Below are 26,564 nucleotides of genomic sequence, written 5' to 3' on the forward strand. Positions count from 1 at the left end.
ACACACAGTCACTCAGGGATGGACACACTGGAATCCGGGCTGGCTCCTGCCGGCCGGCTTTCTCTCCATTGTTCACTCCCTGGCAGACAAGCTGGATTGCCTTGGTCCACGGCCTACACAGCACGAGATGAGGAACTGCTGTGGGCTTGATCTTGGCTCCAGGACAATAGCCCACATTCCACCAATGTTCAGACCATGACACTTCAGTGATTTGGGCTAATATTCTGACTGTTTCTGCTGCTGTAACTATATGTGCTGTGAGTGAGTGTATGCACTGTGTTTTGCACCTTGGCCCCAGAGGAAAGCTGTTTCATTTAACTGTGTACATGTGCATGGTTGAATGACAATTAAACGCGAACGTCCACCCGATGATCTCTTTGATGCCCTACTCTCAGGTAGGAGATACCATGGTGTTAGAACAAGAACTATTAGGATGGGAAACAGCTTCCTCCCCCAGGCCGTGAGACGACTGAACTCCCTGCCACCGTGCATCGAGTGCCAGTAGTGCGATACACTTTTAACTTGTATCGTAAATGCACCTCATTATTATTACTGTATGTTGTGTGTGAGAGTTACATGTACTGTGTTGTACACTTTGGTCAGGAGGAATGTTTGGTGGAATACGTGTGTACAGTTGAATGAGAATGAACTTCAACTCGGCCAATCACACCTGAAAAATGGTGACAATGTCCAAGTCTCAACGACTATTCCCTCCCAAGTTGACAAATGAGGGTGTTTCCCCCACACAGCTCAGAGTTCTGACACATCACCAGTTTGCAGGAAGTTTCTGACAGCACCCTTGGTCACGTTTTTTGTTCAGTCAGTCTCACACACTCACACGGCTTGTCCTGTGTTCTTCCTATGGATATGCACCCAGCTTTTAAAAATTATACACCAGTTTCCATTAATACAATATGATTTATTAACAGCTTCCTGCAAGAGTCCTGTGTCTCGCAGTAACTTATTGTTGACAATTCTAAACTTAAATATACAATTATAAACAATCGAGTATCATCAGTAGTGCAACTTGAGCCCGTATGACATGGCAAAACTTCCTTCACTCTTCTGATAAAGGTTCACGAAACTATTTATAGTCAAAACAAAGAATTGGTATTGTAGCCGAGACTATACACATTTGTACAGTACAGGTTTGCTAACTGAAGTAATATAGACACTCTGTTAAATAGTTAACAGCGTTCGAACTGTGAACAGCACAAGGTCACCGCACACAGTGCAGTTGTCTCCAAAGGCTCCCTTCATATATTTGACGCCCCCCCGACTAAGCAGTTGGATTCACCAGTATTTAGAACGTGCAACCAATGTTCTGGGAATCAGTGCAGGACAAGATGGACATCCTTTACTTCAACTGTGAGTTTAGATACTTCTCCTGATTGGCAGTGGGTAAAGCTCCCACAGCCACCATGCTCCCACGCATGGGATGACCGTCATCTGTAACATCGCACTGTGATTCATGCATTAAGTTTCTCTTGCAGAATGTTGAAGTACGTATTCTAAACTAAAGATTTGGGTAGCAAGCAAGTAACCAATAGTCGGGGAGTGATTAAATATGGAGCTGAAGTGGTTCGGAGAATTTTAATATATATATAAAAAAATCAGCAGATAATTTAAGATTGTGCCATTAAACACTGAAATACAGAACATACAATTTTTAGTTACCCAGAAATTACAGATTGGAGAAAGGAAGCATTATCAACATCTTCAAAAAAACTTTATATAAAGCAATTAGAACCCACCTCCCATCAGAAATCTTCAATTATACTCCATCTTTCTTTTTTAAATAGGCTGGGATTTTTTTTGCTTCGTATTTACATCCTGCTCCGAGGATATAACATGTTAATCGAACCCTGAATGTTTGTTCACTTTTAAGACTTCAGGGCCAACAAACCCAGACCAGAATCACACAAATTACTGGATTGCAATTCCACTAAGCTGGAAACATTCAAAGTCACGCAGCCTCCAGCGCCCCCTTGTAACAAGCTGCAGGATGTCCTCACTGATGCTACAGGACTGGTGGTGAAATTCTGGGGAGTGCAGGAAATCTGCAAACTCCCTTCCATCGCTGAAGTGAAGGTGGATAATGGTGTCAAAGTGCTGACACAGATTGGGGGCGGGGGAGGTAGGGGGAGAGAATAAAACAAGTGAAAATGTCCCTATGTGTAGGCCTTTGACGGTCACCCATTGATTAATCAGAACCCATTTCTGATTTAATTACAGGCATTTCCAGAGTTCATCAATACATCACTAATCGAGGAACCTCTTTGGAGCACGACCCTGAATTCCTGGAAACAGTGACGGTGACGTGGTGCAGGACTGTCGGTGACAGTGCGAGTGTGGTCAGGCCCAGTGCCGGTGGCCGAGACTATGTGTTACTCAGGTGACTCAGGCTCTGGGGGTGAAGCTGTTGCCATATCTGCTGCTGCTGCAGAGCCAGCTGTTGCGACTGGTCTGACGTTGACAGAATGTTCATCAGTGGTGAGACACAGTTCTGAGGAATGATCAAACCTGTGGAAGCGACAAAACCAGTGTGAAACAGTTCTAAACCAGAGCTTCGCGTTCTAAGCTTCGCAAAACCAGTGTTAAACAGTTCTAAACCAGAGCTTCGCGTTCTAAGCTTCGCAAAACCAGTGTGAAACAGTTCTAAACCAGAGCTTCGCGTTCTAAGCTTCGCAAAACCAGTGTTAAACAGTTCTAAACCAGAGCTTCGCGTTCTAAGCGCTCCACACCCAAACACCCAGTGACCGACTTTTAAGTTAAAACACTGAAGCAGATGCACCTTCTCCGAACGTTAGTGTGGACCTGGTGAAGGGTACACTGGACAACAAAGATTTTGCTTCCTGAATGCTTTTGGGCATGTCATGGATTTTGGGCTGATGATCTTGAAAATCACCATGAAATTTCCCTATTACACAGCCATGATCATACTGAATGGCAGTGCAGGCTCGAAGGGCCGAATGGCCTACTCCTGCACCTATTTTCTATGTTTCTATGAAAAAAGACTGCCTATATTTGTTATTTTAATTCATTATTCAAGTCAAAATAACTGATGCCAAGATTAAGGAAGGCATTTCTGTTGGTCTACAAATCAAACAGGCATTTCAAAGAACTTCTAGTGAGACCAGAGAAAATCGCATGGAATGCATTCAACGATATTGGTGAAAATTTTCATGGCAACTGCAGAGCATTAAACTCTGTGCAGCTTGTTGACAACGTGCTTCAAGCACACAAAATCATGAAGTGTAACATGTCACTAAAGATTCATTTTCTGCATTTCCCATTTAGACTTCTCCCCTGCAAATCTTGGCGCTGTCAATGACGAGCACGGTGAAAAGTTTCACCAGGACATTGTGGTCATGAAGAAACGGTATCAGGGCAACTGGAATCCATCAATGCTGCTGATTATTGTTGGACACTTATGCGAGAAAGGCCCAACTGAAAGGTGGCACAACGGCTATATTTCATTAGGAGTTTGAGGAGATTTGGTGTGTCACCAAATTTCTACAGATACAGTGGAGAGCATTCTAACTGGCTGCATCACCTTCTGGTATGGGGGAGGTGGGGGCTCAGAATAAGCTGCAGAGTGTTGTAAACTTAGTCAGCTCCATCATAGACACTAACCTCCATGATATCGAAAAGATGGCATCCATCATTAAGGATCCCCATCACCCTCTTCTCATTGCTACCATCAGGGAGGAGGTACAAGAGCCTGAAGACACACTCACCAATTCAGGAACAGCTTCTTATCTCTGCCATCTGATTTCTGAATGGACATTGAACCCATGGATGGTTAGCTTAACACTATTACAGCGCCAGTGTCTGTGACCCGGGTACAACTCCCGTTGCTGTCTGGACGCTCTCCCCGTGAACCCGTGGGCTTCCTCCCACATTCCAAAAGACGTACATGTTAGTAGGTTAATTGGCAGCATGGGTTTAATTGGGTGCTGTGGGCTTGTTGAGCCTGTTACTGCACTGCATCTCTAAATCGGGGGTTCCCAACCATTTTTATGCCATGGACCATTAACCATGATGTCCGTGGACCCCAGGCTGGGATCGCCTGGTTTAGATGAAGAAATGATAACAGTAACACTTTTCGCAGAAGGCTAACCCCACTGCACAAACTCACCTACAATCCTTTGCCCGTCTTCAGTTTTCAATCGCACAATTTGCATTTTCACATTGGTCCCACTCACTGAAGCGAGGACACCTTCCACTTTAGTCCACACACTCAGAACCGAGCCACAGAGGACGTGGTAGGTACGGCAGCGCAGCCCGATCTCACAAAGCATTCCCAGGCTCACCTTCTTGCAGTTCCCGCGCCTGCGGAGAAAGAGCAGGAAACAATGAATGGCTCCGCTGCTGAAAAGCCAGAAACAAAGGCACCTCTGGCTCAGCTCCTGACGGCTCTCACTGCACCAGTATCATCAATCCTGTCCTTCACCGACACCATCCTCCACCGTGTGAATTCAATCACAACCCTCGTCCCACTAACAGAGATTACAAAGCTGATAAATTAATGACAATATTAATCAGATGGATTGATATTTGCCAACCCATCATACAGAGGCTGGACAATAACTCTCATTTCTTACACAGCCACCAGTAGCAGATGAAAAGTGCAACCCTTGTAAATGGGGGGGGGGGGAACTAAATTAAAGCAGGAAAATGGGGGAGAGAACATTTCTGAAACTTGAAAACCTGTACCCAAAAGCCTCCTAATAAAAATTAAAGGTAAGAGAAATAAATGTTTCCCTGAAATTAAACTCTTTCCCCAGGGCGGAAATGACCAACACTGGGACACAATTTTAAGGTGATAGGTTCTTGATTAGTCAGAACGTCAAGGTTACAAGGAGAAGGCAGAGAATGGGGTTGAGAGGGAACTGGAACAGCCACGATGGAATAGTAGAGCAGTCTTGATGGGCTGAATGGCCTAATGCTGTTCCAATGTCTCACCCCATCCTATGAACTCATTTTCAAAGGCTCTTCATCTCATGTTCTTGATATTTATTGCTTATTTATTATTATTAATTTTTGTATTTACAAAGTTTGTGGTCTTTTGCATGCTGGTTGTCCATCTGTCCTCTTGTATGTGGTCCTTCTTTGATTTTATTGTGTTCCTTCATATTTATGCGAATGCCCATAAGAAAATGAACCTTGGGGTTGTATATGGTGACATATATGTATTTTGATGATAAAATAAAATTTACTTTGAACTTTTGAAATTTTTATGGTCTCAGAGGGCCATGGACACTGTGCCACTGAGCACCCACAATTCTTGATATCTATTACAGGGGTTTCAAAACTACTTTATGCCATAGAACCTCACCATTAAAGTAGGAACCTCTGATCTAGTATACGTGAACTGAGTGGGGAAATGGAAATGGTCTCGGTACAGGAACAGCCATGATCTTTGTTTTGAACAATGATGAATCCTGGGAATCTCATACAGCAAAAGCTTCCCTCATTATTCTAACCTTGCACGAAGCCTGTTCTTGGAAGAGGGGATTCTACAAGCTACACAGTACCGCCAATCGTTGAGTGCATGATGTCTGTGCTTTGCTCCACCAGGTGGCAGACAAGGCTGCTCACATCCACTGCAGCAACACGTTAATCATTTACCTTCAAGTGCCCAACTGTCTACAAACACCCACCGAGACACTAAATGTTATGCATCACCTTGACACAGTAAAACATCCAGATAACGTTCGCTATCCTCGTGCCAAAGACTCCACAGAACTACCTCAGTGTGAAACAGACTTTGAGTAAATATTGTTTGGAACTGATTTACACAATATCAGCACATTTCTATTTGAGACTGAGAGCAGACACTCCAACACTGCCTTTGATTTAAACGTGGCAAACAAATACCTTCAGATATCCAGTGTTTATGAGAGTGTAATATTAACATAATGTAGGATTTGATGGAGGGATTATTGATGATTTATGAAGGAAAATTAACCTAGTTATGGATTAAAAACAATCTGCAAGAGTCCACATCATCCATTGTAGAGAGCCTATAAAAGCTATTCACCACTCCCCTCGGACATTTTCATATTTTATTGTTTTACAACACTGAATCACCGTGGCTTTAATTTGGCTTTTTTGACACCGATCAACAGAAAAACTCTTTTGAGAGTGAAAACAAATCCCTACAAAGTGATCTAAATCAATTACAAAAACACAAAATAATTGATTGCTTAAGTATTCACCCCTTTTAAGACAGTATTTAATGGATGTACTTTTGGCAGCAATTACAGATGTAGTCTATGTGGATAGGTCTCTATCAGCTGTGGGGAGAGCGCGGGGGGAGGGGGGGAGAAAGAGAATTCTCTTGAAAGTTGAGAGAAGCAGAGAGAACTCAGTGGAGAATGCACAATGGAGTATGCCAGCATTATTGATGTTTGGTTTGAATAGTTGAGCTAGAAGCTGAGTGAGGATGTATGGTTCAGCATATCAGAAGCAACACAAGTTGACAACGTCACTGCGAGTATTGATTTAGACTCGGCTGCTGGCCTCGTAATGCAAATCCAAAAGGGGAAATTCAACAAGGAATTACAGACAGAAATTAAGCACTTATACCTTTAACACCTGCAACAGGAGGAAGGCTGAAGCGGGACCACTGGATGCAACGAGAGACGAAACATATCGAGGCAACTTGAAGCATCTAGCATGTAACAGTACAAATATCGAAGCAGTTTTAATGGCCATACTAACCAATATGCATGAGTACACGTGTCTGCGGAGGATTTGTGTTGTTCTACCCAGTGCGCCTCTGCTTCCCCAGAGGATACCTGTGATGGGGTCACAAGAGGTTATAGTTTAAACCATTTCAATCGGCCGTTAGTATCGTAATGGAGGTACTGACAAACATTCTACAACAATTAAGGCAAGAACACAGTTCATCAACACCAGCCCCTTTACAGGTTTCTCACAGCACAGGAGGCCTCATCAGTGGGGACAACAGCTTGGGCTGAAGGGCCTGTGCTTTGTTCTATGAGACTATGCTGCTCTCAGAACATCCCAGCAGTCCTTTCCCCAATTCCAGAGAAACCTCTCCTTCGTGGCCAACTATTTATCCCCCTTCCCCCCACCCCAGGGGCAATTCCCAATGAACCTCCAAGCACACCCTTGGCAAACAGGCTGGTCGGCCCTCCACGTCCACACTAACCAGTGGGCGGGTGGGGGACCAATGGACAAAATGAACCAGTGTCCCTGGAACAATGAGGCTCCAACTGTGCTGCCCATGGAAACTACGTCATTCAGGAGCAACTTTAATACCACTGAGCAGATCTACACGTTGCCAAGTCTGGTTAGTAAAAGTTCCTTCACCTTTTTGTATTTCTTTTTTAGGTCAATGTAGTTCTCCAGTTTGAGCTGTTTGCCAGTGTTTGGTCTGAACATCATGAATAGTCTTTTCTTACTGTTAATTTCCTTGACAAGGATTGCTGTCTTCTTGTTATTTCTTATCTAGAACAAAAAGGCACAATTAAATTTGTTACTTAAAATATCAGTCCCTTTCATTTCACTGCAAGCATACACAACTAAAGCAACACACACAGAAAGCTGGAGGGGCTCAGGTCAGGCAGCATCTACGCAATTGAATAAACAGTCGACGTTCCGGGCCAAGGTCCTTCTTCAGGACTGCAGATTTTCTCCTGCTTGTTGTTTTTCCAGAAATATCAGGATTATGGAGGGAAAATTCAATATGTGATCTTTGCTGAGCACAAACACAGATACCCACAAGCACAATCACTTATAAAAACTTGTAGAAAATTCTATAAGCACCACTTTCCAGAAATGCCAAACAGGGCAAACATTCCAAAAGCAGAGGTGAAGAAGAGCCTTGGCCCAAAATGTTGGCCATTTATTAATTTCCATAGATGCTATTTGATCTACTGAATTCCTCCAGTGTTTTGTGTGTGTTGCTCTGGATTTCCAGCTTCTGCAAATTTCCCCATGTTTATGAAATCAGATCATTTTTGCAGGATGAACCGCTGTGGGTAGAACGGGACAGCAAGCAACAGTTGCATTATAACAAAACACTGCTATTCACTGTTGGTGGACAGGGCAGAGTAACCCTTCGACAGTAAAACTGTACTCCATCACAGGAGGATTGGACGCAGAGGTGATGTGTTCAAATCCAGCCTGTGGTGACTGAAGCACCAGGGTAAATCTAATTCACCTTTGTATCCTTCGAAGAATCAAGCTTCAAGAACACAGAGGAATGAATAGTGGGGTCATTCAGTTTTCTGGATGCAAAGTTTACTAACTAGTCTGATGTACGGGACTGGACTTTCACACAATTTGTGAATTGCCCAGATTGCAGCAGGAATAAACAGTTCCGAAACCATCCAAAACTCTATTTTTGTTAATGGCTGCAGTATCATCACCATGCCAGGCTTCAGTTCCAGCATATCTCATTCTTCTCTCCTTTGTCCTATTCCCACACTTCTCCAAAATAAACAGGTATTGAAGAAAACCCCGCCCAATTGTCACAGCACATAACCTGTTGCACCAGAGGTCCCAACACACTAGACCACTGCTACACTACGATAAGGAATGCTCATTGTTCCTTCCCGAGACCACATTTGGGCAAATCAGACCATTTGGCTGTACTCCTACCTGCACACAGACACAGCCTAAAGAGCGAGGCTCCAGAGATCAAGACCAACTAAGAGGTGGTTGTGGGAGGCAGAGGAACTGTTACAGGATTGCCTCGAGTCAGTGGACTGGGCCGTGTTAAAGACTACACCAGGGTGTTAACAGACTTTATCAAAATAGCCGTGGATGATAAAAGTTTGCCAACAACACCACTGTTGTGGGCTGTATCAAAGCGGGTGATGATGAATCAACATAAAGAGGGAGACTGGCTGAGTAGTGTAATAACAACAACCTCTCACTCAAGACCAAGGAACTGATTATAGACTCCAGGAGAGGGACACCTGAGGTTCATAAACCAGTAATCATCAGAGGTAACTTTAAATTCCTGGGTGTTACCATCTCAGAGGACCTGTCCTGGGCCCATTGTATAAATATTGAGAAGAAAGCATGACAGTGCCTCTACTTCCTCGGGAATCTGTGGAGATTTGGCATGACATCAAAAACCTTGGCAACTTCTATAGCTGTGTGGTGGAAAGCATGCTGATTGGCAGCATTATGGCCTGGTATGGGAACACCAATGCCTATGAGCGGAAAATCCTACACAAGATTGTGGATCCAGCACATCTGAGCATATCCACATGAAATGCTGCCGTAGAAAAGCAACATCCAAAGGTCCTTACCACCCGGGCCATGCTCTTTTCTCACTGCTGCCATCAGGAAGGACTCAGGACTCAATACAACCAGGTTCAAGAACAGTTACAACCTCTCAACCATCAGGCTCTTGAACAAAAAGGGGATAATTACACTCATTCTACTTCTGGTGTTCCCAAACTGATGGTCTCACTTTAAGGACTCTTTATTTTGTTATTTCATGCTTGTTTATTATTATTTATCTATATTTGCTTTTTCAAAGTTTGTTGTTCATTGATCCTGTTTACAGTTACTGTTCTATAAATTTGCTAGGTATGCCTGCGGAAAAAGATTCTCAGGGTTGTATGTGTGACGTGTATGTACTCTGATAATAAATTTTATTTTGAACTTTATATGCTCTAGGAATGTCAGTCATGCATGGATCTGTGAAAGAGCACAAAACCCCCTCAAAACTCACAGTAGCAACGAGCTGCACCGTTTTGTGCTGGGTGTTTATAAACATTTTTAATGCCAGTAATGTTGTCTGACCCTGAAGCATGTTGGGGATGTGAAGGAAATTTATTGTTTCTAAATTGAGCTACAACTTTTTCATCGTTCCAACAAATGAAGGATTTGGTGATGGAAAATTCATCACAAATGGGTCTCCATTTCTCTTTATTCTAACCCCAGGCATTAACACCTGAGTAATTCCAATTCACGTGAACCTGCACTGAAATGGTCACTGCAGTTACAATACTGTGTAAAAGTCTAAGGAACATATATAGCTAGGGTGCCCAAGACTTTTGTCCAGTACTGTACATGGCAACGTGGAGCAAGGAGCAAATTTGTAAATCTGCCAGGAGCAAAGGAGGTTGGGAATGGCGAGGGTGAAGTGCTGCGGGACAGGTGGCAGAGCAGAGGTACCAAGGGTGCAGACACACCCAGCCGAGACACCAGGCAATGTCATTTGATTCCAAACAATTGGTTTATTAACACCCACACAAAGACTTTTGAACTACTGTATGTTCTAAATAGTAATTCAGTAGCTTCTGCAGTGGAATGTTATAACCTTGCATTTAAAGTTGAGCTCCACGGTGAAGATCTGACCTTGTGTTGTGGGTGTCGCTCTCCAAGGGGACAGAACGTCACACAAGGGGAAACTGTGCTACAGTCTGCAATTGGAAATATCTGCCCAGCAGTCAGTCCCAACTAAAGCAGAAACTGTCACCCTGCCCAAAGTTCAGCTGTGTCATTTTTGATCCTACAAAGCCTATTATTCCTTAACAGTAATCTGCCATTTGGCCCAGAGTCTACTCTGCCATTCCTTCATGGCTGAATTATTATCCTTTTCAATCCCATTCCCCTGCTTTCTCCCTGTAACTGATGCCCTGACTGATCAAAACCCTATCAACCTTTGCTTTAAATAAACCCAGTTACTTGGCCTTCACTGCTGCCTGTGGCAATGAATTCCACAGATTCACCATGCCACTAAAGAAATTATTCCTCATCTCTATTCTGAAGGAACTTTATTGTATTCTGAGGCTGAGTCATTAGGTCCAAGATCCCCCCCCCCCCCCCCCAATTATAGGAAACATCCTCTCCACGCCCACCCTATCTCAGCCTTTCAATATTTGGTATGGGGCCAATATTTCATCCTCATTTCTAATTGCTGAGGGGGTGGAGTTTTAAAACTCTGCAGTCTATGAGGTAATAGTTTTTCAGTGTCTCTGCAGGAATGACGGTACATTTGCAAGTCAGTGTGATGTGATATTTGGGAGGTAACTTGCAGCTGACACTCTCCCCCCACCTGTCGCCTTTGCCTTTATGAACTGGAAATCCAGGATATGAGAGGAGCTGCTAAATCTTGGGCAAGCGGTGGCCGGACATTGTGTAAAGGAAAAGGAACAGAGTGTGGATACAGGATGTCTGAAATTAAAATGGAACATGGATGTACATGAGGAAAGAGAGAAACTGTTTCAGGTTAATGACAAGTTGTGATTATTGACCAGAAACAGAGCTTCCCTTCCCACAGACACTGTCTGTACTGTAGTGTACATTATGTTCCCAGGGCAACACACAGGTTGCAGCAACTGCAGTGAAGAGACTGACTGTGTAGGACAGATTTGGAACAGCACTGACACAGAGAATGACATGGCTTGCTTTCGAGTACAGAACAGCGAAATGGAGGGCAATCCATTGTATGACAGACCCGTGCCTGACAGAAAACGTGACGGAGCAAATGTCAGGAGATGGATCACTTACCAGAGGGTACACAGCCCCTGACAGTCACATATACATGTCAGATTTCTCAGCTTTATAAAGTTCAGGCAAGATCAGATCTGATGTACTGAGTATTGTGGACACTGAACAGTACAGCACAGGAAAAGGGCCTTCAGTCCAAAATGCTTTGCTGAACCAATTAGTTATCAAATGGCCAACTAGCCTCTCCTATCCATATCCCTCCATCTTCCTCACATTCATGCAGTTATCTAAACTTCTCTTAAAAGTCTCTACAACACACATGCGAGATATAACTGTCTCTGCCTCTACCACCACCCCAATATTCCAGGCACCCACCACTCTCTGTGTAAAAGACTTGCCTCTCACATCCCCTTTAAAATTACCCCTTCTCACCTGACCTCAGGCCCACTGGTACTTTTGTCTCAGTATGTAAGGAAGAAAATACTGAGACAGGAGCAGGAGCAGTGAACGTTCACAGGGTTGATTCCTGGGATGGAGTGGCCAATGAGAGAGTGCGAGCAGCTTTGACTCATTGAAGTAGAAAAAGATGAGAGGTGATCATATTGAACATACATTGTACTGATTGACGGTGTAGATACAGAGAATTAATGGGCGTATGTAGAAACATGGGGCGCAGTTTCAGAAAAGGAGTTACTCAAGAAGGGTAGGAAATTCTTCACTCAAATGTTTTGTGGCTCTACCCAGAGAAACTCTGCCAATGATGGCCCCAAGCCCAACTGCGAAAGGGGGAGGAGGTTGGGCATGGGGCTAGCAACTCCATTGCATAAAAAAGTGATACAGAAACACCAACAGAAGCTCCAAAGACCTCATCCCTGGGAGAGGAAGTATACACCAAGAAGATGGGCTACACCTGGGGACAACATGAAAGACTGACGCAGGACAGAGGACTCTGGTGAACTACTGTCAGAGACCTATGCCCCTGAAGGGGTGATGGGTTTCAGTAAATACCCATGTCTTTTATGTCTTTATTATTACTGCCACTGGCAATGATGGTGGGGACTTGTTGATGGCCACAAGTTTGAACAGATACGGTTATTCACCACTCATATTAGTGACTGATCACACCCTTTGACCAATGGACTTTGATTGATAATTCTGTTCAGATCTATGGTCTTGATATTGGTGCCATGGTAACGTAGCAGTTATTGTGATGCTCTGACAGCTCGGGGACAGAGTTTGGAGTTCAATTCTGATGTTATCTGTACGCTCTCCTCGTGAAATGTGTGGGTTTTCTCTGGGTCCTTTCACAGTCCAAAGACAGACCATTGGCCCCTGATTAGGCTAGTGTTAAATAAGTGGGCTGCTGGGTGATGTAGCTCAAAGGGCTGGAAGGCCCTGTTTTGTGCTGTATCGCTAAATAAAACAAAATACTTTGATAATATAATACTCCTAATATGAAAAGCTAAGATTCTTAAAATTCATTCAACCTGCAAAAAATATTCTACTGTTGTGTTCACACATCTCAATGACATCACACAAATCAGTATAATGTGGCTTCAACTTGAAATTTAACAGCTCTTGAATGACTGGCTCTTCTCCAGTTAGAATCAGATTCAGGTTTATTATCATTAACATGTTGTGAAATCTTGTTTTGTGGCAGTAGTACAGTTTGTACTAGCAGATTAGTACAAAACAAAAATTACTATAAATTAGAAAATAAACTGTGCTCCAAAATCGTACTTTTACTAACACAATGTGTTTTTAACTGACATGTTTTTCCACTATGTGGTGTTTGTCTTCACCTACTGGTGGAAAAGAGGGAAAGTGGCTAGCTTACGTTGTGTCACCTTTCATTTTTCATTGGCTAAGTGCTATGCTGTGGTGCAACTTTTAATTGGTCCCTTATCTCAGGGATTTGTTTTACCTGAAATACAAAAGTGCCAGCTTTTGCAAAGGCACCTTCTTAGCTTTCTTTGTTTCTCAGCTCCTCCCTCAGTTTCATATGCTCCGTACCTGTTCCTTTGTTTAAACTTTGAAATAAACAAAAGTGAAGCAACAAGCTTTCGCTCATTCTTGGACTCCTAAAAGTTCCTGAGGATCAAAGATCTGACTGGGCAAAAGATGAATAATGAGATTTCTATGTGTTGTTGCTTCTCATCCAATGATGGTGCTGGAAACCACTATTTTTTTAAAATAGAGTTACTATCGATGCAATGCTCCTCAGACAGGATGAAGAGGTCAATACTCCCCAATGCCATTAGGCTTTACAATTCTACCGCCAGGACTTAAGAACTTTTTAAAAGCTATTATTAATGCTTTTTGAGATGGTGATTTAGATGCATACCATATTTTTTTTACTGAGTTAAGTATTGTATGTAATTAGTTTTGCTACATCAAGTGTATGGGACATTGGAAAAAAAGTTGAATTTCCCCATGGGGATGAATAAAGTATCTATCTATCTATCTATAAGATGAATTAATACGAGACTAAAGTTGTAGGTTAATTATTTTTACTTCCTAACAAACTTACGTACTTTTCAGCACCAATTTCTGGCAGAAAACTGTATAGCAGCTAAACTAACGTTTCATCACCTATCTCATTTTCCAAAGTATGAGGACATTTCCCACATGGTGTAATTGAATAACCTGAGGAGTTTTCCTCATCTTAACTAAGGAATTTTCAGAGGCGCCAGCTTTTTGTCTTCATGTTCTTTGCTGTTTATTTACCTCAGCATCGTTTCTTAGCTCTTTATTTAGTTTGCTTAGTACTTGTATGTTTGTTTGTACTCTAAAATAAACAATCATTAGAATTAAAACTGCTCGTCATTCCTGACTCCTGGAAGAACCCCAAGGAACAGAAAATAAACAGAGATCCAACAATGGTGGCTAGTGTTGGTCAGACTAAGCATAGAGCTTACCTGCAGAGTGACTCTAAAATGCACTATTATTTAAGGTCGGGTGATGATTGTAGGCACATCTCTACCAAGGAAGGTGTAAAACACTCCTTCCCTCTGCTAGCCTGCAGGTCACCCTTGGGCAAGGTGTAGCACCTGTTTAGCCCCCAACACTCTCCTGATCAGGGTCATGTAAAGCCATGGGAGCAGGTCATTTGAGCAGCTGGTGCACATCACAACCTGGTTATGGGACCACTGATGTCAGGCAGATAATCTCTGAAGAGTATTGACAATGGCTGGGGTCACCTGCCTTGTAAAGACACTGCCCAGAAGGGGTAGTTTACATACTTTCATGACAGGCAGAGGAAACAGGGAGTTGCTTTAGTGCAGGGGTTCCCAACCTGGGGTCCACAGACCCCTCGGTTATTGGTAGGGGCCCATGGCATAAAAAAGGTTGGGAACCTCTGCTTGGGGGGGAAGAGAGATCGGCAGTACACGATTTAGTTCAACTGAATCAGTCTCGCTTAAGGGTTAACTCTTCTAATGTAGAACCAGAATCTAATGAACAACATATTTCCTGGAACAAATGACTGCAGTGTGCACTTCTATTACATACCTGCATCGACAGATAGAAGCCATCATCTGCTCCTGTTTGTTCTGCCCAAATCTTTGTAGCTTCTTCCCAGGACATACCTCGCTCAACACTTATCTACAAAAGATAAATATTTTAGACCATAAGACATAGGAGCAGAATTAGGCCACTTGGCCCATTGAAACTTCTCCGCCATTCCATTTTGGCTGATTTATTATCCCTCTCAGCCCCATTCTCTTGACTTCTCATAACCTTTGACACCCTGATTAATCAAGGACCTATCAATCCAAATATGTCCAATGATGTGGCCCACAAAGCTGTCCATGGCAATGAATTCCATAGATTCCTTCTCATCGCTGTCTAAACGGAAGTCCCTCTATTCTGAGGCTGTGCCCTCTGGTCCCACTATGGGAAATATCCTCCCCATGTCCACTCTATCTAGCCCTTTCAATATTCAATAGGTTTTTATGAGATACCTCCCCCCCCCCCCCCCATTCTTCTAAACTTCAGCAAGTACAGGCCCCGAACCATCAAAGACCACTCATATGTTAACTCTTTCATTCCGGGATCATTCTCGTGAACCTCCACTGGACCTTCTCCAAAGCCAGCATATCTTTTCTTAAGGGGCTCAAACATCCCATAGAGCAAAACTGCGGTAAATCAAAGCTTTACAAAGCTCTTTTAGATATGTGAAACATCACCATTCTCTTAAAAGATGTTTTTGATAACCGTGTGCCCCATTTGCAACTCATTCCTGCTTGGGAATCAGAAACTCTCTCCCTTTGGAGAAATCAGTAAATTGCAGAGATTTTATGAACTGGTAGATCTCAGAATAAATTCATGTTCAATGGTGATTCTAGAATAAGCAGGAGTGAGTTACAAATGGTCTTTGGTTCCAAAGCTGGAAGGTCCCACCTCCTGATGATTGTCTGGTAATTCCCTCTGGCAGCGTGCACCAAGACAGGCTTCAAGAGCCTTCAAGTTGTACCTCGGGTCAGGGAAAACAACCAACAATACAACAACAATACAACATACAAACCACTTCACCAAATGGCCAGACACTTACAGTATACAGTTCGACATGTCCTGATACTGAATATCCCGGAGTAAGGAACTTTTTAACTTCGAGTTTCTTCACCTTCTCATCCCCAGAACCCAGATCTGTCCAAAAACAGATGCAAGTCAGTAGGTGTGAAATACTACACTAGTAATTAGAATAATATAAGATCAAGGACTTACCTAGAATTCCCATATCATATCTTCCATTCTTTTTAGCATTTTGAATGACAGCATTTAAAGTGTCTGAGAAGTACTGGAACAGAGCATTCTGTTGGTGAACCTCCATACCAAGGATTCGATTCAGGAATTTGCCGATATTGTTGTAATCTGAAATGGATAATCACATCAGCCAAGGGGAATATGGACGGCAAAAACAAGTAATGAGCAACATAAACAAAATTCAATTCAAGTTTAATTTTCATTTAATTATATATGAATACTCATGAACATCACTGCAGGGTCAAAGTGCAAACCAGAGCACCAACGGTCACATACAGCACAAAACACATGCTAGATACCAAGCACGAATAGTATCACAATCACACAATAAGAGTTGCAAAAGTCGTGCCATCAATCCACAGTTGACCACATTAGAGCCTGTCTCCTGTCGAGCGAACACTGGAGGGCAGCACTGAATCCAGCTGGACACCACGCCGCACTGTCGCTACCCCATCTCCCCAAGGTGACAGTACAGCTTAAGGCCCAATTCTCACACATACAAAGCAACAAGCACATATAGAAATGCAAACACGAGGAAATCTGCAGATGCTGGAAATTCAAGCAACACACACAAAATGCTGGTGGAACGCAGCAGGCCAGGCAGCATCTATAGGAAAACGAAGGGTCTCGACCCAAAACGTCGACTGTACTTCTTCCTATAGATGCTGCCTGGCCTGCTGCATTCCACCAGTATTTTGTGTAAGCATATACAGAATATCAGTAAAATACAATGACGCAGAATATACATGTATATAGTCTAGACACCCCCCATACATTGAAATAATTGAAAATGCTGGAGGAACTCAGCAAGTCCGGCTGCACCTATGGAAGTGGATGAACAGTTGATGCTTCAGGCTGAGGTCCTTCATCAGGACTGGAAAGCAAGGGGGAAGATGCGAGAAGAAGATGAGGGGGTAGGGTGAAGCCAGATGAATGGCTAATGAGTTTGATTCCTAATCCAAACCTTACCTTTATCAAGCGAGAGGAGTCCTGAACGGTCTTCCATGTTTATTAAACCCACGCCAATTAACCCCTGTCGAACATCTAGAGAATAAAAGAATAGGCACATTAAATGGAATGAGTGCATCAGAGATGTAAACAAAATGTAAGCACCCTCTGGTAAAGCTGTCTCATAACACAAGTGAGTAAAGCCAATTTCTGAACAACAAGAAATCCTACACCACGTTGTAAAGTGTTCAAGCCTAAAAATAATGCAAAGTTATTTTTACAGTCAGGGCTCAAGTTCTAAAGTTAAATTAATCAAGCAGGAAATGTGTGAATTAGCACAAGTAGAGAGGCTAACTACTGGAATACTTGAATGTATTTGCGCCTTCAAACCTTCCACATTGGGCAAGATGACCAATAAACAACTCTGGTTCCAAGCAATATAGTTAATGAACGATCAGCACTGTCTCAAGGACAGTGAAAAGGGAAAACAGCAGGTGGTGAGTACAGAGTACAGGAGTGGTGACCAGGTCTAGCAGAACACAGCGAGGCAAACCTGAACAAACTCAGCGAGTTCAGGAGCAGCGGTTGACACCTAACCAACGCCCAGGATCTGATTCTGGATTCAATGCCCAGAATCCAGAATTGAAGGCAGCGGGTGCAAGAGCACAACAGAAACATATGCAGCCAGTGTTGAAAAATCACAATTCATGTTGGACAGGATTCACTCTAAGTATTTTCAAAAAATAATTTTCTCCAAAACTAGGGTAACTTCACTAAGTGAACCAGAGCAAAAACAAAAATAAAGTTAAGGGAACCTTAACGAGGTTAACAAATAAAAGCATTAGAAGCGAGCTGAGAAGTACATTTGTGTAATAACACTGAACAACAATCTTTTTCCTGTTACGAAGGTGGAGCAACTCTGAGGGGCCGAAGGGTACAAAGTCTCCTTTTTGAGAATCGCAAGATCACTATTATTTCGGGTCTGAGACCCAGGAAATGAGAGAGATACACATAATGTCAATAATGAGAGAGACACACACAGAATACACAAGGTTTGGAATGTCTCCTGACATAAGCGGAATGGAACCACTGATCACTGCTATTGTCTCTTGGAGAAGGAATTGTGTATTGAGTACTGTACTATTCATTGAAACCCCTCAGGGGACAACCAGAGTGGTCTGGTTGAGGGATTGCATCATCCCAACCTGATTGACATCTGAGACCCCGTGAGTGAGGATAAAAGAGGGGTCTGGGGAACACCCCTTTAAACGCACCAGGAGAAACGCTAGAAATCCAGTGATAGCGTTTTATAGCGAAAGCCGGTGGGAGCTCGTGAGCGTCCTCCCTTGCCTGGGTGACGGGCTCATCACGGAAGAATGGTTTAGCTAAAGGAGAGGTCACACTTGAACAGCCACATCAACGAGACACCGACGGATCGAAATCATAAAGGAAGGCTGGCAAAACCCGTAGTGGTAACTGTTCCCATTCTCCTATCTCTCTCTCTCTCTCTCTAACAATTGCAACACAGCGTCAAACAAACAACGGCAGCCTGTGTGAACTGCAGCGAACTTTATATTTCCATCGGACAATTCATTAACCCCTAGACAACGATAGAGCTTATTTCTTATTGATTATTATTATACCTGCACTTTTAGATTTAGTATTGACGATGTATTTTATCTGTATATTTGGATTGATATTATTTTTGTGTATTTTTACTAATAAATACTGTTAAAAACAGTATCATCAGACTTCAATGGACGTCTCTATCTTTGCTGGTAAGTGACCCAGTTACGGGGTTCATAACATTCCGAAAGTGTTGCTTCCTCAGATTTGTTTTTGTTTGGTATGCGATAGACCGCGTGAAGCTCAACACAAGTGAAATTTCAGACTTCTTGTATCATGTAGGATTTTGGAGGAACAACCTAATTTCTATTGAATATAATGCACTTAATTGCAAAACGGTGCTGATGCTTTGCAACAGTTCAACCAAGCTAAAAATGTTTCATTGATTTTCATTTGTACTTAGTGTCTGAGGCTTCTCACTTAGGTGTCCAACAATAAACAGCAGCACTGATGGATTCCAGTTGCCCTGATACCATTTCTCCATGACCACAATGTCCTGGTGAAACCTTTCACCACACTCGTTACTGACAGCACCAAGATTTGCAGGGAAGAAGTCGAAATGGGAAATGTAGAAAATGAATCTGCATTTTGCAGATTTTGCAGACATGTTGCACTTCATGGTTTTGAACACTTGAAGCACGTCATCAACCAGCTGCACGCAGTTTGGTGCTCTAAGTTACCAAGAAGATTTTCAACAATATCCTTGAATGCCTTGCATGCAATTTTCTCCGGTCCCACAAGAAGTTCTTCGAATTGCCTTTCATTGATGACCTGTTTGATTTGTGACCAACAAAAATGCCTTCCTAATCTTGGCATTAGTTATTTTGGAAAACATCAGTCTCAGATATCAAAATTCTTCATGGAAATTCATAGCCTTTCTAAAGCCTGTTCTGTCATACAGCATCTGCCCTGCCTAAGCATGCCTGGACTTTTCAGTAGATAGAGAACTTTTCAGTTTACATTGTGGGCAACATTTTAATTGATTTGAATTATGAATTGAAATAACATATATAGATAATTATTAAAAAATGGTATGTGATAGGAAATTTCATGGGTGATTTTCATGATCAGCAGCCCAAAATCCGTAAGATACACTCAAAATCTCACGGGGTGGCCTATTAGGATGGGCATAAATGGATCTTTGTCAGTTTGACAAGATGTAACAAACTGTGCTCATTGGATCACTAAGTTTGGTGCTGATACAAGCAAAAATACAAAATTAAGCCATTGTGAACATGCAAGGAGCCATATAAGGCCCATAGCTCGGTTAAGAGCATGGCTAGGCACAGCTCAGATGCCATCTATTAACTCGCTAATGACACCGCTGTAACTGGGAGAATCTCTGATGGAGGTATACAAGAGTGACAGAGATCAGCTGGTTGAGTGGTGTTGCAATAACAACCTCACACTTAACATCAGAAAGAACAAGGAATTGATTGTGGACTTCAGGAAGGAGAAGTCAGGAGGTCACACAGCAGATCTCTCTGAGTGGTCAGTGGTGGAAAGGGTGAGTAATTGCAAGTTCCTGGGTGTCAATATCTCTGAAGATCTAGTATCCTAAGCCCAATATATTGACGTAATTATGCAAAGGCACACAGCAGCTATTTTTCATCAGGAATGTGAGGACATTTTGCATGTTACCAAAGTCTCCAGCAAATTTGTACAGATGTGCCCTGGAGAACATTTTGACTGGATGCATCACCATCTAGTATGGTGGGAGGGGGCAATGGAAAAAATCTGAAAAAGCTGCAGCGGTCTGTCAACTCAGTTAGCTCCATCGTAGACACAAGCCTTCCCACTATCAAGGCTATCATCAAAAGTCAATGCCTCCAGAAGGTGGTATCCATAATGAAGGATCTTCACCAACTAGAACATACCCTCTCTTCATTACTACTGCCTAAGAGACTGAAGACACACATTCAACGTTTCAGGGACAGCTTCTTCCCTTTCACCATGAGATTTCTGTAGAAGAGGGAAGCAGAAGGAGGAAAAAGTACCAGAGTTGGAGAAATCAATGTTCATACCATTAGGTTGGAAGCTAACTAGGTGTAATACAAGGTGCTGCTCCTTTACCCTGAGGGTGGCCTCATCTTGGCACGAGGCAGCCATGGACCAATATGTCGGAATGGGAATGGAGATTGGAATTAAAATGATTGGCTACTGGGAAATCCCACACTCCTCAACAAGACACAGTACATTTCACAGACAGAAGTAATTGTTATTTGAAGCAGTTATTACAGTGAAATGAAATCTAGCAATACATTTTTCCTTCAGTTCTCCCAGAGAAGCTCATGTGCTCAAACTCCTTGTGTGAAGTGTGACCCCCCCCAACTTCCCAATTCAGACTTAGAGTGTCATAAATAGCAGAACATCATCATCATCGTTACGTTCCACGTCATATGATGTAGGCGATTATGGTCTTTTACTACTTCTGTCGAAAAATTTGCCAAGAATGACCATCCACCACCTGCTCCCATGGCTTCACGTGACCCTGATTTTTTTATTTGGCGGGTGGGGGGAAGCTAAGCAGATGCTACATCTTGCTCAATCAAGGGTGACCTGCAGGCTAGTGCAGGGAAGGAGCGCCTTGCATCTCTCCTTTGGCAGAGACTGTTAGAAACCATTTAAAAAAAAACTTTCTGTAAATTTTGTACTTTTTAATAAACTCGTATTTTTCCCCCACTCACTGGCAGAAAGTAGTTTAAGCAGCTAAACTAACGGCTAAATAACAGCTAAATATCTTTCTCATATTTCATTGGCTAAGTATTAGCACTTCACCCACATGATGTTGTTTTAATTATGTAGCCTATTAACTAATTTATCTCTAAGGAATTTCCCTTATCTATAAAAGTGTAGATTTTTCCGAAGTGCCATCTTTAGCATCAGTTCCCCTCTTAGCATCGTTTCTCAGCTCTTTGGCAACACGAGTGAATCTGCAGATGCTGGAAATAAACAAAAACACAAAATGCTGGCAGAACTCAGCAGGCCAGACAGCATCTATGGGAGGAGGTAGTGACGACGTTTCAGGCCGAAACCCTTCATCAGGAGTGAAGTAACATGGGATGGTCGGGGGGGGATAAGAAGTGGGGGGAGGGATGAAGTAGAGAGCTGGGAAGTGATAGGTTGGAGGGAAATGGGCTGGGGGGAAGGTGGAGAATTATGGGAAATAAAAGAGAAAGAAAGGTAGGGCTGGGGGGGGGGATTATAGTGAGGGGGGGAAGAGAGAGAAAGAGAACCAGACTAAAATTATAGATAGGGATGGGGTAAGGGGGGGGGGGGGGCAGGGGTATCAACGGAGGTCTGTGAGTTGAATGTTCATGCCGGCAGGTAGGAGGCTACCTAGGCGGGAGATAAGGTATTGCTCCATCAACCTGCGTGTGGCCTCATCTTGACAGCAGAGGAGGCCGTGGACAGACATATCGGAATGGGAGTGGTCTGTGGAATTGAAGTGTGTGGCCACAGGGAGATCCCGCCAATGCTGGAGGACTGAGCGCCGGTGTTTGGCGAAATGGTCTCCCAGTTTGCGGCGGGTCTCCCCAATGTATAAATGGCCACATCGGGAGCACCAGATACAGTATATCACCCCAGTTGACTCGCAGGTGAAGTGGTGCCTCACCTGAAAGGACTGTCTGGGGCCTGGGATGGTGGTGAGGGAAGAAGTGTGGGGAGGGATGGGGGGGGATGAATGGACAAGGGAGTTGCGTAGGGAGCGATCCCTGCGGAAAGCCGAGAGTGGGGGGGGGAGGGGAAGATGTGTCTGGTGGTGGGATCACGTAGGAGATGGTGGAAGTTACGAAGGATTATACGTTGGATCTGTAGGCTGGTAGGGTGATAGGTGAGGACCAGGGGGACTCTATCCCTGGTGGGCTGTCTGGGGGATGGGGTGAGGGCAGAGGTGCGTGAAATACAGGAGATGCGTTTGACAGCAGAGTTGATAGTGGACAAAGGGAAGCCCCTTTCTTTAAAAAAGGAAGGCATCTCCTTTGTCCTAGAATGAAAGGCCTCATCCTAAGAGCAGATGCGGCGGAGGCGGAGGAATTGAGAGAAAGGGATAGCATTTTTGCAGGAGACAGGGTGGGAGGAGGAATAGTCTAGGTAGCTGTGAGAGTCTCAGCTCTTTACTCAGTTTACTCCCAGAAGAATCCAAGGATCAGAAAATAAACAGATCCAACAAGACACATCTCCATCTGATCACCCTGAGCAGACCATAGGCATAAAAAAACTAATTTGCTGTAATTGCTGCACTTGGACTGTGCAGAAAATATCTTAAATCAAGAAAATAGCATAATTTTAAATTATAACATTATAAATTTCATTGTTACTGACCCAAACTGATCAAAAACTAAACAGGAATCTGGACTGTACCTTTGAAGAAATCCCCAGTGTATTCTTTGGGTGATGTCACCAGTGGACTGTCTAGATTTACAATGGATTTCATTACAATTTCCAGGGCGTTCCGGCCATACTGTAAAAATGTCAAACAGCCCAGTGTCACATTACAATTTAAATAGATACTGTAGATTACATAGATACAGTAAATTGATACCATCTCAGTATTACAGCATCCTGTTTCTTTGATGCATTTAGGTTACTGTGACAATTCGTGTTATTTCTTGTATTTCAATTGTGAGGCAGGCAGCAACTTAGATAAAACTGACTAAATATAAAATAATGAACTTTACAATCCCACTACTTTTCAGCCGAATAACTGCAACATTACCTTGTTATCGAAGTTAAACCTGCTCAAATCCCTGGTTTCTGTGGCACGTCTGTCACCGTGTGTAAGAGCACCCTGTTCAGAAAGTAAAACAAAAATCAATGACAAGAAAATGAAAAATAAAACCACAGATGCAGGAAATCGCCAAGAGAAACAGAAAATGTGGGAAACATTCACTGGGTCAAAGTTAAAAGTAAATTTATTATTATAAATGTCACCATATACTACCCTGAGATTCATTTACATCAAGAATAATCTGGAGGGACCGCAGGACGTGCATGTATGGTGAAGGCAGGCTGTTTGGAGATGCAGGAAAACCTACATGTCATTAATGTCAGAGACAAGGTGCACTCCTTTCTCTTCCCACAGCTTATGTTGACATAGGTGCGCAGACGTATTTTCACAGAAGCCACTTTATGCAGTTTATCAAGGTTAATGGTCACTTCAAGAACTTGTATAACTTTTATTGATTTATTGAAATACAGCGTGGAATAGGCCCTTTGAGCCACCACCCAGCAATCCCCGATTTAATCTTAACCTAATCACAGGACAATCTACAATGATCAATTGACCCACCACCCGGTACATCTTTGGTCTGTGGGAGGAAATCAAGCACCTGAAGGAGATCCATGCAGTCACAGGGAGAATGTACTTTTCCTGTAGCGGTGGGAATTGAACCCAAGTTACCTGTACTGTAAAGCATTGTGCTAATCACTACGCTACTGTGCCGCTAGTAGAGCTCCGGGTGGCAGCTTAGTGAGTGCAATGTGTACAGCACCAGAGATCAGGGTACAATTCTCGTCACTGTCTGTAAGGAGTTTGTACATTCTCCCTACAACCATGTAGGTTTCCTCCAGGTGCTCCGGTTTCCTCCCACATTCGAAAGACGTACGGGTTCGGGCTGTAAATTGTGGGCTTGCTAGGTTGGCACTGGAAGAATGATGACACTTGCAAGCTGCCCCCAGCACATCCTCAGAGTGTTGTTGATGCAAATGACAAATTTCACTGTATGTTTTAATATTATGATGTTCATTCACTCATCATGTGCCATTTTGTATGACGTGGGTGATCATAGTCTCAGGATCTTGGCAAATTTTCTCTACAGAAGTGGTTTACCATTGCTTTCTTCTGGGCAGTGTAACCCTAGCCATTATCAATACTTTTCAGAGATTTTCTGCCTGGTGTCAGTGGTTGCATAACCAGGACTTGGTTGATAAGCACCAGCTGCTCATACAACCATCCACTACCTGCTTCCATGGCCTGATTGGGGGTGGGGTGGGGGGCTAAGCTGGTGCCATGCCTCACCCAAGGGTGACATGCAGGCTAGCGGAGGGAAAGAGTGCCATACACCTCCTGATGTATTTCCACCCCGCCACCCAATTTTGATGTACACGTGACAAATAAAGCTCTTAACAGAAAATAAAAAGGTACACCACATATTTAAAGATTAAAGGTCCTTCTACTCAGTCAGTGAGTCATTCTGAGGAACAAAGACAAGCAATCTAAATCAGGTTTGGCAACATTTTTGGGGACTTTTTTGTTCTCTCCTCATGGTTGGTCTCGGTGAGGAACAGGAAACACACTCCTGTTTGAAAGTCAGGAACTTACCAAACTTTCAAGTCTTTTTGCAACAATTGAAGCAAATCTCTGTTCACCTGCCAACTCCGATATTAGAAAAACATACTCAGGTGAGGTCACTTGGTTTGATCGATGTGTTCGCCCTGTGGATAAATTAATAAACACAGTTCCAGTAAAAACAGCAACTACAATTACACAAGATCAATTAATCTTAAAAAGTCTTTCCTTTAATGGATGTTCAAATTAAATTTATTATCAAAGTACATATGATACCATATACAACCCTGAGATTCAATTTCTTGTGGGCAATCACAGTAAATACAGAGAAACACAATGAAAGACTAACAGGATAGACAAACAGCCATTGTGCAAAAGACAACAACTTGTGCAAACACAAAAATAAATTTAAATATAAATAAATAAGCAACAAATATTGAGAACATGAGATGACAAGTCATTGAAAGTGAGTCCATAGACTGTGAGAAGGGAGGGGCAAGTGGTTCAAGAGCCCGATGGTTGAGAGGTAATAATTGTTCCTGAACCTGTTGGTGAAGGTCCTGAGGCTCTTGAACCTTCTTCCTGATGGCAGCAGTGAGAAGAGAGTATGGATTGGATGGTGGGGGACCTTGATGGATGTCTTGTGTCCTGATTCCCATAAACATCACAAATCAATTACAATTGAATATTAGACCATAATTCATAGGAGCAGAATTAGGCCATTTGTCTGCTCCTAGCCCTAACACATGACCCCATACTCCTAAACCCCTCCATTCCTAAAAGAGAGAACAAACTGTGCCTAATCTTTGCTGTCCCACTAAACAGGCCAATCCAAAGTACCCCACCTAAAGCCCCAGGACATACCAATGACAGGTCATGACAGAGAACGCATAATCATGGTACCCAACATGGTACTCTATTGTTCACAGAGCTAAGCTGTGGGGTCCAATAATATACCAGGTCTGGTTTTGAAAGACCGTGCAGCTCAGCTGATGGAAGTGCAGATGGATGTATTCAACATCTCTCTGGAGCAATCCATTGTCCCCTTGGTTTTCAAGATGGTAACCATACCAGTGCCAAAGAAGGCGACAGTAACCTGTTGCCTGCTGGCATTAACATCAACCATTATGAAATGCTTTAAGCTGCTGGTCATGGAGCACATTAAAGCCTTTTTCCCAGCTACACTGGACCCTTTCCAGTTCACTTATCGCTCAAATCAATCCACTGATGATGCAAAAGCCTCTGCCCTCCACCCTGTCCTGTCCCACCTGGAAAATGGGGTCTCATATGCCAGACTGCTGTTTATAGACTTCAGTTCAGTGTTACCCCAGAAGCTGGTGGGGAAACTCTCCTCACTGGGTCTCCACACCCCTCTCTGCAATTGGATATTGGACTTCTTAACAATAAGGCCACAGTCAGTCCGTGGGGGCAGCAACATCTTGAGCACTGGCGCTCTCCAAGACTGTATGCTCAACCTGCTGCCGCC

At 43.1% G+C, this 26,564-nt stretch overlaps 1 protein-coding gene across 1 annotated transcript in view; it reads right to left on the bottom strand.

Moving 5' to 3' along the window:
* Positions 1-898: 898 nt before the first annotated feature.
* The window catches only part of sbno1 (strawberry notch homolog 1 (Drosophila)), a 124,149-nt gene continuing 98,483 nt past the window's right edge, over positions 899-26,564 (bottom strand). The window contains exons 21-31 of the mRNA XM_073052000.1: positions 25,112-25,224; positions 23,507-23,578; positions 23,152-23,251; positions 17,182-17,256; positions 16,174-16,320; positions 16,001-16,095; positions 14,959-15,051; positions 7,345-7,482; positions 6,730-6,806; positions 4,142-4,335; positions 899-2,523 (exon numbers count right to left, since the gene is read on the bottom strand). Of these exons, the coding sequence (XP_072908101.1) occupies positions 2,381-2,523; positions 4,142-4,335; positions 6,730-6,806; positions 7,345-7,482; positions 14,959-15,051; positions 16,001-16,095; positions 16,174-16,320; positions 17,182-17,256; positions 23,152-23,251; positions 23,507-23,578; positions 25,112-25,224 (1,247 nt within the window). The 3' untranslated portion in view covers positions 899-2,380. The remainder of the gene's footprint in view (positions 2,524-4,141; positions 4,336-6,729; positions 6,807-7,344; positions 7,483-14,958; positions 15,052-16,000; positions 16,096-16,173; positions 16,321-17,181; positions 17,257-23,151; positions 23,252-23,506; positions 23,579-25,111; positions 25,225-26,564) is intronic.

This window comes from Hemitrygon akajei, chromosome 7 (assembly GCF_048418815.1).
Source record: "Hemitrygon akajei chromosome 7, sHemAka1.3, whole genome shotgun sequence".
NCBI classification, from domain to species: domain Eukaryota; kingdom Metazoa; phylum Chordata; class Chondrichthyes; order Myliobatiformes; family Dasyatidae; genus Hemitrygon; species Hemitrygon akajei.